Below are 12,769 nucleotides of genomic sequence, written 5' to 3' on the forward strand. Positions count from 1 at the left end.
TATTATATCATTGTTCTTTCAAGGGGGAGGTATTTAACTGACACATGAATAAATCTCGTTTAAATCCGCTGAAGTCTTAAATTAAAAAAAATTGTGTTTATAAATTTACACAAAATTTTAATCCTAAATTATGATAAACATACCATTATTATCGTCCACTTTGTTGCGTTTGCGCGCTTCGTCTCTGTCATCACTCTTGTCGCTCTTCACCTTGTTCATGTCATTCTTTTTATTAACAATCAAATCTTTTTCTTTGCTTTCGTCGGTCGAATCACGTTTTCTTTTCTTTGAACTACTCGCACCATCAACATCTTTTCTCATACTTTCATTTAATTCTTTGTCAATTTCGTTCGATAAATCCCTCATTCGCTCATTGGTTATTTTTCTTTTAGTCTCAATTGTTTTCTGTCTATTTGTAGTCTCCTCTTTACTCTTTTCGTCTCTACGTTTTTGCACTATTCTGTCAATTCTGCCGTGAGGTTGATTATCATCGTCTGTATAAAGCAGACTGTCTCTTTGTCTGTTTGTTTGGTCACTGTCACATTTTTTAGCGCTATTTTTATGTCGAGCGTCACTTGTCTTTGATATTGGTGTTTTGGTCAATTTCGTGGCAGAGTCGGTTATGTTTTTTAGAGCGTTAAATGACGCTTGTCTTATTTGAGCATCTGGAAAAGATAGATATAATATATGTATTATGGTAAATTGTTATTCATTGCATTTTGTAATTTTATTGTATTTAGATTTTAAATGATATTCAAATTTGTTCAAGTAACTTAGCGTGTTATTTTTTTCGACTTGGAATCAAACTCTTTTCGTAGCATGCTAACTGCTAAAAAGTTAATCAGCTTTGTGTCCTATATTGATTTCAAATCCTATGCAAGTTAAAACATCTGTATTATTTGATCTTTCTTTAATTTATATACGCAAATACTCACTACCTTTTTTTAAAGACAGAGTAAGTAAAGGAGCAGGTGGGCTTTCATGTTAAATGATTGCCCCCACCCATAAGTACTTGTAAGACAAGTGGTGTTACAGTTGCTTCAAGTAATAGGCTCGTCGTTCCAAAGCCTACCTCGTTAGCTCTATTAAAGTTCAGTTCAGTAGTCTCTATAACTCACCAGTACTTTCTGTTGCCTGATGCTTCGCAAATAGCTCCCCAGGTTTGAACTCGTCCTCATCAGACGAGAGGCCGTCGAGTGTGAACATTCTATTAGGAATCGCTTTTGCCGGTTGCTCCATTGCACTTTCTGTTACTGGTGCTGAGGGTGTGTTTCCATCTGCTTCAGGTGAATATATGTGGATGAATGAGAGGCCATACTGAAAATGGATAAATCGAACAATTAAAATATAAAATGATAATAAGAATGCTTAGAGAACTTAAGGGGACTGCAGGTTTGAGTATATGTATGCATGTGTATGGTCATCTAAGCTGATTGTATAAATAAGTTGAAGTCTCCTTAATAGAGGTACTTCCAAATAATTTGTGTGAAGTAAAGTTAATGCTGTTTAATGGTTTTAATATTAAATTAACAAATGCATCTTGCTCTTGACAGTTCCTACTTCAGAGTCAACTATGAAAATCTTATTATTTGTCAATGATAAAATATATTCTTTACTTCTACTTTTATATAATTCTTAAGTTACAATGGTTAAAGATCTTAGAATAATTTGCAGTTTGTATGAGCATACAAGAAAAATACTTTAAAATCAGTCAAGTATAGTCTTAACTTATTAATTAAATACAAAGCAAAACTCTATCATAAGAAATACAAAATATTGATCATATCGAAAGGCTCCACGCACCTGGCAATGCTTGTTGTAGGGCTGCGAGCAGACGACGCGCAGGCGGTCCCAGCGCGAAGTGCGCGCGGCGGCGAGGTCGGGCGCGGCCAGCGTGCGCACGCGCTGCGCCGCGCCGCGCCGCGCCTCGCCCGGCGCCACCAGCACGCAGCTGGGGACCAACACCTGCCTCACTTGTACCACCCCACCACACCCACCACACCCACCGTACCTACTCTACTACTGTCATGTGTTTGCTTCTTCGTTTTTCTTAAACATGACAATGGAACAATTTTATGATATTTTTGTGCCTGGAGATAGTTCAGAGGCTAGGGAGTGAAATAGCTACTCTTTATAGCATTGTAAAATCTAATTCCCAGGATGATCTATGTAGGTGGGTGGAAAGCTATTTGTTAATAATAATAATTTAGTCCGTAATTTTTTTATCTGCATATCAATATTATGAGAAAAAGAAATACAATTTTACTTTAAATCTGTTGCATCATTGCATTTCTTAAACTTGCTTTAAAAGTATGTAAATAGAAGATGTCTATTATAGATACCTCAAAAGGATCATTAGGCTTTTCGGAGAGGCCCACCAGCACCTCCACAATGGAAGCTTGATAGGCACCAATGTGGACGGACTGGATCTGAAATTTGTTTGTGATACTTGAACTTCACAAGGCATGTTGTAATATATAATTCGTAACGATATCATCTAATTCAAATATGAGTTATTGATAGTTATCTTATGTAACAAACATTGATATAATTTTACTAGAGAATTTGTCAAATCTGCTATCTAAAACTGGTGGTAAATAATTATTTTTCTGTATTTTGATGATACCAAAACTGTAAACAAATTAATGTTTGTGTTCTTGAGTAAATTTTTGTTTTTGTGATGTCAACTTCTCACTAAACATATTAGCATTCAAGACAATTAATAGCAACAATTATGAGGTAGTCATCTACATTCTGCATCTTCTATCAGAAACTAATCATAGCACAGTACCTGCACAGCTTTTTCCAGCTGCAGCACCACAGAGCAAGAAGGTTCCCATTTACTGCACAGCCACTTCTTTTTGCTGATCTCCCATGCTAGTAAGTTGCTTGCTGGGTTGTTCTAAATTATTAATGACAAAAATCCTTTACTGATGTATGTAAACATTAAAGTAAGGATGGTTTACATTATATTAGGAGTAAAATGGTTCCATTTAAATATTTGATATTACATATAAATGGACATGAATCACTACAATTGTATACTATTTTCCTACCTTATTCAAGCAATAAATTTAATGTATACTAAATATACATTATAATAAAATTTTTATATAACCTATATTATTTTAATAAACAATGCAGAATGCATTGTTTCTTTTTGTAATGTGACTTATATTATGGATTTTTACATTATCATAAAACATAAAATAATTAAAAAATATATCAACATACGGGATCTTCACTGCTAAAGCTAACGACATAATCCATTTTCACTCGCGGCATTTTGAGTTAAAAAATGATTTTAAAGCTTATATGTAAATCAAACTGTGAATAAATTATACAAAGATATTATAAGAAATACGAGCATTCATTGTAGGCATAGGTTTTCTTTAATCACGTTTATTTCAAACCATTTCAAAAACAGATATTCTATAAATCATAACATATTCAATATTGTTCAAACTGTCAATGTCAATTTTTGTCCTTAATAATCATAGACGATACATATTATATAGTAATGAAATGAAAATTAAAGTATTCGCCACGAAATCAGTCCTACGACGAACAAAGATGAACTTTTGCAGCGCCTACGAAATTCTCATGTTTTACGAATGCCTCTAAATACTAATTACTCATGAGTAACAGAAACAATTGTGAAAAATTAGTATGTTTTTAATATAGCGTCATCTATCGGAATTTGTAAATTTCAGAGTGATTCAAATGAATTCTAATTAATCTACATGTTGATGTTTTACTGCGGTAAAAAATAATCACGAAATGTATAACACAACTTATGTTTTATATTCCGTGAAAGTAACCTTCCTAATTACGCCCAGAAAAATCGCGTTCGTCGCGACGTCAATTAAAGGCATACAAACAATCAAACAATATTTTTTTAAATATAGGGTACTGAATTAAGTTTATTTGTTTATATATTGTATGTTATATGATTAGAAAAATAAGGTAGAAGAAACGGTGCAAGGGAGAATTATGAAAAAAAAAAATAAAAAGTTTATATATTAATATATAATTAGATAAAAATTTTCGTATGCTGCTTTATTTCCTATGCACGTAATAATTTTGATCATAATTCTATATTAACTGAAATATTAATTGGATATATTATTAATACATACATACATACATAACGTTCAGTAACGATTTTTCTAATCATGTAAGAAATATTTTATCGATCTTTTATTTTCCCAGAAGAAAAACAAAATAATATATGACGCGACGCCATTTAGCCCCAATTTACGTAACAAATGTTATATTGCAAAGATGTATATTATCTTCTATAGTAGTATATATACTATTTTAGTAACTATTTAGCAATATGTTATATATACCAAAATAATAATATATAAATATGAAGAAATGCTACATGAAAGCACTGGTCAACTGACAACTTTTTGAATATTATGTACGGTCTACTTACTTATAATAGCAACACATATATGGGTACACCTAGTTCTACGAAATGACAATGAACAGTGAACACGACACAATAGGTTCGTGTAGATGGAACCCAAATATACGGGATATTGACAACTTCTCTTTTTTACTCTAGAATATAACGCCGATAAAGAAAATGCTCCTATAAAGTATCGCAAATAATTAATGATTTTTAATATGTATATTATTAAAAAACGATTTCCCTTTTAATAACGGACAGAAAAAATAAAACATATAGTGAGTTAAAAAAATTTATTAATTATTTAATTAAAAGTAGTGAAATTAGATCAGAGACTAATTACACAATATTATATGCAATAGTTTTACGATAAATATTTCTGAAATTACGATAATGTTTAATATTATTGGCAATTTTTTATTGTTTCTTCACCGGTTTATCGTAATAACCTTAAAGTAACTTATAAAAATAGCTGCACATCATTTTTTACACAATAATAAATTAATATACTAGTTGTTTCCTAATTAATTAAACAATATGCTTAGAATAATATTTACAACTTTTGTAATTTACCTAAAATACAAAATCGATCACAACTTCTCGAAACCCTTATTTGAAAAAGCATTGTTTTAATTTTTCTCATATCCCACTGTATTCTGATCTTTTCTGAGTATAACAAAAGGAAAGACTTGAGACCTGAAGAGCTATTAACGCATTATAAATTAATAAACTCAAGTCATAAAGAACCACTTTTGAATGTAACGGTTTTGCACATTTTGAAATTTTGTCGTAGCAGCACCATCTTGTATGCGTCAACCTCCACTTGGGCTAATCCTTGATTATCTTATATTTGTGTATTCTAAAGACGATAGGCTCACGTTTGGGGCGCGGCGCCTGGGTCACAGAGGAGGGTCGCTTGCGGTACGTATAGCCTCCGTTTTTGTTCGGGCGGGCGTAAATCACCACAGGTTGAGATTCTTCCTCGTTGGACAAGGAGTTGGAGTACTTGTGGCTATTTGAGCTATACGCAAGATTATTATAATCGTACTGTTCATATTCCTCGGTCTGCGTGGAGCCGTACGCTTCCAGATCCCGGTCGGCTGGTGGCCGCGTGCGATGCTTGTGGTTTGGGATGTACTTGTTCATGGGCGAGGGTGACAGGAGGTGCACGATGGGCATCGGCGCGTGAAGAGGGATGGCAGCATACGCGTAGGGCTCGTAGTCCTCCGCATATTGCCTGGCGTACACGGGATGCGCGTCTCTCCGCCGCTGCATCGCTGCACTGAGGGGTTCGTCGGCGTGAGCGCCCGCGCAGAGCGTTAGCAGTAACACTGTTTTCTGAAATTAAAATATCGAATTAATAAGCTGATAAAATATATTTAAAATATTAAATTACATGAGATAATAATAAATTATTGAAATGCGTTCTAATCAGCAAGGGACTGCCTTCCAAATTAAAAAAAAAAATGTAATTTATCTTCTTTGGGTACATATTTTTTAACTATATATCAGCAGAAAATAATAAAACTCACAATATAATCCATAGTGTACACCCAGACGTTCACTTATTTCGGCGGCAGCAGAGCGAGTGGGCAGCGGCGCGGCGCGGCGCCGGCGGCCGCGGCGGCGCCTCGCGTGCGACCCACATCAGCACTACCTGCATCTATTATTCACTATACGACATTTCAGGAAAAAAACTTATACAAGAGTGTTTCGCTTTCAGTTATCGGGTTCTTAACGGTATAAATAATATTGTTTTGTTGCCTATCATGGCGGCTTAGGACGCAAATTTCTAAGAAGGATCCATACTTTTGTTGCAGGTATTTCGTGCAAGAAGCCGTTACTTTTAAAAATATGAAGTAAGAGACTGCATGAGGTAATACGCATCTTAGAGGTACTTCTATATAGTATGTATCTTATTGATTTTTAAATTTGGAATTAAAAACAATATCTCTACATAGAGCAATGTTATATGATTCAAAGATTTAACCGGATAAATAAGCAAGCTAAATGATAGCGGTGAGGGGGACGGTCGCGTCGGCGCGTGCGCGGGCCGTCGGTTACGCACGAAGCTAGCTCATGCGGGGCGTGACGCACTTCCTTCCGCGGGTAACATTGTTTTCTAGAAATTACGTGGTTCAACAATTCAATTGTCTTAAAATTTTGTTTGACATGTTCTGTCTATGATCAGAAAGATAACAATCTTAAATTATACAAAACTATTCGCAACATTGACGATAGCTCTTTTGCAGCAGGAGAAGTTTGAAGAGCTCCTTATCAAGTAAATGCTTAAAGATTGGAAAAACATCGTGAGTGCTTATGGGCGGCGGACGTTTTCCATCAGATGAACCGTCTGCTCGTTTGCCTGCTTAGCTATAAAAAAACGTATGGTATAAGATGTTACAAAATCTGTAAAATTCGGTTAAGTAGTATGCTTCTATTCTTATTCTATTCCTTTAGTGAATTGCTTTTAGGTATTTATGTTTAATTAATCTATTATAATCTTTAAGGAATTGCTTATAAATTTTAACTCTGAAACATTTTTTTTTAAATATTTATTTACTGATATGTTAAAGGTCGTTCTGCCAGGATATCATAATCAGTTGAGGATGTAAAACGTCCTAATACTTAACACATATGATTCAGTTGAGGCATTTTAGATGAATTTTCTCACAAACACAAGTGAATTATATTTTATATACACACATAGATTAGACCTTTGGGGGTTTTGTTGGCACTCCAGTCATCTAACATAGAAATGGAAATGTTTATTCAGTGAAAATGGCGACAACATATTATATTTTAGTAGTGAATTAATCAGCTGTTGCCAATTTCAATAATTCATATTCATACGCAAAGTTGGTTTACTTTCCTTATACATATTTATATGAATTTTAGAAACATCAATTTCACATCGTGTCGCATAGAAGTTGTACCACATTACATAAATTATCGCCAGGTTGTTTTGTTCACCTTTACCGTACAGTTTTACTGAACTCGATCGATTGCTGTTATTATAATCAATTAAATAGAACGTTATATGGAGTTTCTGTCCGACTAAAATGGGTTAATGGAATTAATAATATGGTAAGAATTAAGGAGCAAAACCATTTTACATATTTGATTATTTATTACATTTGTATGTCGAATGAATTACCTATTTTTTTAACACGTATTATTATCTGACTTTCTGCTTGCGTTTTCTTTATTGCAATAGCGTACACTACGCTGGAAATTCACCATTTGCAAATGTTCATATAATTGTTTTTACCACGGATATATTATTACTATACTAGATTTCGACTAATGCTATATAGGACTTGTAACATCGAACATCTTGCATGATAGCAATAGACACACGACTTTATACGAGTAACGTAAGACCTAACCCTGCAGACTGCACGTTACTTCGAACTCGTTACTGGAATATATTTACCTTGTAAGTAATTCGATTCACATCACATTGCGTTACAAGTCACTTGCCGAATTAGTAGTAGTTTTGTACTAACCCCATCCCATCGTACAGTCCTTGATCTCAATGTGATTAAGTGACCTCATATCATCCGCACACGCAATCATGGCATTAATAAAATCTACGATTAGCAATAGTTGGTATTATACTCGTATGATGAGAAATGTAACATTTAATTAATTTGTGATTGAGGCGTCTAGCATTGGCCTTCACGATGCAATTATCTTTAATAACTGTTTCTGGTCATTTGTTATTTGGTTTACGAAATTCAAATTTTAACGTGACAAGGTCTTGATGTATATTTTGTTGGTATTGGGGGGTTATTATCAAAAAGTTTAAGCAATAAAACCAATATTATAAAAAAAACATAGTATATTCTTAAAAAAGTAATAAAGTTTGGTGGTGGTTAGCCTCGGAGATAATCGATGATGAGTGATACACTCGCCACGACTTCTCCACAGAGAGTGAAGCTTTAGAGACTGATCAGACACTGAGAATGAGAAAAGAATAGAAGGATTTGATATTTGTAAAGAGAAGGTTCGAATGAACAATGAAATTCATAACATTTACTGAATGATCAGACTCTAAAGTTTAGCTATAGATTTTTCACAAGAGTAATTTTAAGAAATTAATGACTATAAATTGACTATTCAGCTGTTCACCACCATCCGGAGGAGTATGAAGAGCCGAGGGAGTAGTGGGGCGCGGCAACGGCGTAGTGGGGAGAGGAGAAGGAGTAGTGGGGCTCCTCCACGATCTTGGATACCTTCACGATTTTAGGGACCGACACAACCTTGGGGACGGACACAAGTTTCTGGACTTCCACGACCTGTAAATTTAAATGATTGTATAACATTTTATTTGTATATCAATATGAGCAAAATTTTAGATCATCTTTTTGATTTTTGTAAATATTTCATGCACGATCCTTTTTTTAACATTATATTATTGTACATATATTTTGTGATATATTATATTGATATGCATTCTAAAAATGTAAACAAAACTTTTGTATAAAGCCATCCAATATGAAAGCCATCAAATACATGTGTGAGGCGTAGAGCAATGCTTACCTTAGGAACCTCGACAAGCTTGTTAACAGACACGATCCTGGCAGCGGGAGCGCTGTGGATGATGGGCGCGCTGTGCACATCCAGGACATCGTAGCCGTGCCCGAAGTGCAGGGAGGAGGAGTGGAGGTCCAAGTCGCCGTGCAGGAAGCCACGCTTGTCGCGCTTGCCTTCAGGGGCGGCGAGGGCCACGGCCGCGAGGAGAACGACGCACACCTGGGTTTGAAGGAGTTATTAGTATCATGCCCTGGAGAAGTTGTTGAGGAACTAAAAACCTTTAAAGGCTAAGGGGAGCCTTTTTGACGCCATTAATAACTTTGATTATTAGATATTATCAACGTTGTTTTTTGTTTCTTTCATTAAAATCAAATACAAGATGAACTTACGAAAGATTTCATGTTGGATTTTTTGGTTGTTTGTTTGAAGATCGAAAGGATAAAGTGAACTGTGTAGCATCGGTCGGACCGAGAGCGTTATATACGCGAGTGCGTGCTGTACGCAATCTTCCGAGCGCGAGATTGCGCAAACTCTGCTCTTATTATAATTAATTGATTCGATGTCCAACCTCATACAGCGGGGTTGAGTTGCAAAAAATATTAGAATAATATTTACGATGTGAGGAAAATTGTACAATTCAAATAAATTATGAAATTATTAAATATAAATCGAGGAAATTAATAAGGAAACGATGCTGCATTATTCAATGTCGATATAGATTTTATAACTGTGTAACAATTCTTTATGTGATTTAAATTTCTGACACATTTTATCATTTGGGATTTAGAAATGTTTTGAAGGTCTCATTTAATAATATTAAGACGATTTCATTATTTAACCCTGAAAGAAGATACCTTGAAATATTGATTCTATAATCTTAAATTAAATTCAACTTTATTTTCGGGGATTAATAAGAAACTGTTTCAATTGGAAAATGTATATTGCGAAAATCACAAAATGAACCATTTCATCTGCCTTTTGTCTGCGCGCCTACTTTCTGTTGCCTGATGTTTTAATATCCGTGAGTTTTTCAAATTTGTTTATTTTTAGCGCAAAATTTCTAAAGTTTTTCCCTCATAAGATTCTTCTCCCTTCAGTTATAAAAAACCCAAAAAAAATATTTTTGTTAGATTGAACTGTTAGAGTTGTACGATCAAGTGAAATAGAAATTATAGGAAATATTATTATTTTTTATATTATTGTTGAGATTTGAACATTTATCCAGAAGATTTTTCATTTACGGGTTCAAGCATATTTCCGCGTTACGCATTTTATTAAGGCTTAATCAAATCAAGTCTAATCTCAAATAGAGCGTGTGGTCCTTTGATGTGTTATGTGTTTCCCCATAGAATTGATAGTTCTTTAAATAGTTATAATACGTACTTATATGTACCGGATTGTCATATACATATAAAATATAATTAATAATTATTTTTTCTACATTTGCGTTAAAAGTGTGGATACAGTTAAAGAGCTCGTTAGCAATTATACGCTTAGAATAAACGACTTTGAGTAGAATTCAAATAGAAACTAGCAAAAGTCGGGTAAGACTTGTGCAGTTTGCATGCAACAATATCAGGAAGGTTTTTATTATAATTTAAACAAAGTTTATAACAAAGCCAGCACCGGTAACAAGACAGTAAGTGACAAAGCGAGATTACACGATCAAATTGTTTATGTATTTACGCTTTATTGGTTCAGTTTAAAAAGCGATAGTTATGTGTATTAGTGTAAGTAGGAGCGGCGGTCGCGGTGCCTGCGCTCACGCATGCTCCGCAGCCGCAAGCGTTTGTCAAATATTCGAAGAATGCTCGCCATCTTCCGTGGATTATGAGTTTAATATAGAAACTATGTTATATAAACATCGACTACAGAGATATTATGTTTATTAGAACAATTAAATCGATGAAAACATTGCATATGAGCGGAAAGGTGCTAGCGTTAATCGCTCCAGCAGAGCGATTCTTTAACTAAGCTGAGCTCTAAATAGTTCGAAGCCGACGCCGAAATCAGAGATTAACAAATCGTTGTATATCTTATTTTATTGAAGCTGCAATATGTTACGTTTATCATAGATTATGAGAATAAGGATCGACTCGTGTTTCAAAATTTGGCTGCATATATATTTTGAAAGCCTTAAGACTGCCTTAAGACCACAGATAATCTAATACTAGTTAAAATAAAATTAAAATGGTAAATATGCAAACACACCATGATATTTAATTTATTATATTATGACTCTTGAATAGGTATCTTTTTTATATTTTGACCAAAATTTGTTGTATCAAACTGTACAATATGTTCTACGATTGACGAAAGGTACTTCATATATAAGGGAATGAAAAATATTTCATCACAACCAGTTTCGTATTTTAAAGAATGTTAGAAGATCAAATTGCATATGACAAACTTATGTAACGTTTTAACAAAGACTTATTCAAATGATATCAAAATGTTGTTGCTTCAACAACTTTAGTTATTTTAATGTGTACCAGTAGCTGACCGCGAATCAGAAATACGACGCAGATGTCGTCGAAAAATGTTCGAAATCAAATTCAAACAGATTTATTGCATGAGCACATATACTAAGTAACCTTGAGAAAGACATCAAAAAGTAGTCCAGGCCAGCGATGGTGCATTGCATCGTGCACTAACTGAAGCGTGTCCGATTTCAGTGGATTAAGATTACGCATCTTAACAACAACACCGCTGTTTCACTTCTATATTAAAGACCTTTTACAGTGCATGTTAATTATTTTTAACAAACTCAACCGCCTTCAAACTGGCTAAGCAGAAATAGTGTCTTAATGTATAGAAAACAATATATCTACATATTAACAACAGTAATACCCGGTACACATTCCAGTCCGTTGCGAGAATCCGTACAGTGCTGGGATATGTACAACCTACATATCGTTTATATTATTCCAATTGCACTGAAATGGTATTTAAAGGAAGTTCGCCGATCTAGTTACATACATTCCAGTTCTATGACGAATACATAAGTATGTATTGGATGGGTTCGATATTATTACATTGCAATGATAGCATTTAAAAGTTAATTATCAGACCTTTTACTCAGGTCTGTAATTACGATTTGGGAGGTCATATGGATGTGCATAAAAAATGTCTATTACAACATGTCACAAATACTATAATATATACCAAACTAATAATAATATACCAAATAAAAAACATTCATAGTCGTACATGTGTACATTTATGTTCATGCGTAGATTACGCAATTGCAGAATTAATATGGATAGAAACAAGGTCAAGCTTAGGCAGTACGACTGTTATAAATATTATACATTTTTAATAATATAATATAATTAAAAATGTATATAATATAATTTGCTAATAACTTCATATAAATTATAAACGCATGTTTTCGCGCGATCTAATCGTTAAAGATAATAATCAATTTTGTCTTATTTGTTTCTATTTTCTGTTAATAGTAATATACAGTATTTACAATTTCTCAATGAGCCAGGATGTTTTGTAAGTCGCATTTGCGAATTTTAATAATTAATAATTTATTAATTTGTCTCTCAACAATTCGGCCACAAATCGTAAGAGCTTGTAATGTAATTAGTGTGAAATGTTACTTGTCAAATGTAAGTGCAAAGAGACGCGAAAATTTGCATGTTCTTGTGTAAATATTGTAATTGCTCGTAAGATGTTTCTATGGAATGCATCAAAGGAACCTCGCCGCCTGTTGCAGCGAATATCAATTATTGTAAATGATAAGTTGCGAACAGTTTTTGTATAATTAAAGATACTACTGACGACTTCGGCGTAATGCAGACATCA

At 33.9% G+C, this 12,769-nt stretch overlaps 3 protein-coding genes across 3 annotated transcripts in view; all 3 read right to left on the reverse strand.

Moving 5' to 3' along the window:
• LOC119833016 (DNA repair protein XRCC1) overlaps positions 1–3,510 on the reverse strand; it is a 6,922-nt gene extending 3,412 nt beyond the window's left edge. The window contains exons 1-6 of the mRNA XM_038356885.1: positions 3,235–3,510; positions 2,792–2,902; positions 2,343–2,429; positions 1,804–1,965; positions 1,119–1,317; positions 144–665 (exon numbers count right to left, since the gene is read on the reverse strand). Coding sequence (XP_038212813.1) covers positions 144–665; positions 1,119–1,317; positions 1,804–1,965; positions 2,343–2,429; positions 2,792–2,902; positions 3,235–3,285 — 1,132 coding nt within the window. The 5' untranslated portion in view covers positions 3,286–3,510. The remainder of the gene's footprint in view (positions 1–143; positions 666–1,118; positions 1,318–1,803; positions 1,966–2,342; positions 2,430–2,791; positions 2,903–3,234) is intronic.
• A 1,186-nt stretch (positions 3,511–4,696) lies between these two features.
• LOC119832971 lies at positions 4,697–6,080 on the reverse strand. The gene is made up of 2 exons (XM_038356810.1): positions 5,950–6,080; positions 4,697–5,755 (listed from the first exon to the last, which is right to left on the reverse strand). The coding sequence occupies exons 1-2, from the start codon at positions 5,959–5,961 to the stop codon at positions 5,246–5,248; spliced, it is 522 nt and encodes a 173-aa protein (XP_038212738.1). The 5' UTR covers positions 5,962–6,080; the 3' UTR covers positions 4,697–5,245.
• A 2,163-nt stretch (positions 6,081–8,243) lies between these two features.
• LOC119832851 lies at positions 8,244–9,439 on the reverse strand. The gene is made up of 3 exons (XM_038356642.1): positions 9,346–9,439; positions 8,963–9,175; positions 8,244–8,718 (listed from the first exon to the last, which is right to left on the reverse strand). Exons 1-3 carry the CDS (start codon positions 9,355–9,357, stop codon positions 8,548–8,550), a joined length of 396 nt encoding a protein of 131 aa, XP_038212570.1. The 5' UTR covers positions 9,358–9,439; the 3' UTR covers positions 8,244–8,547.
• Between the last annotated feature and the right edge of the window lie 3,330 nt (positions 9,440–12,769).

Source organism: Zerene cesonia, chromosome 16 (assembly GCF_012273895.1).
Source record: "Zerene cesonia ecotype Mississippi chromosome 16, Zerene_cesonia_1.1, whole genome shotgun sequence".
Classification (NCBI taxonomy): Eukaryota; Metazoa; Arthropoda; class Insecta; order Lepidoptera; family Pieridae; genus Zerene; species Zerene cesonia.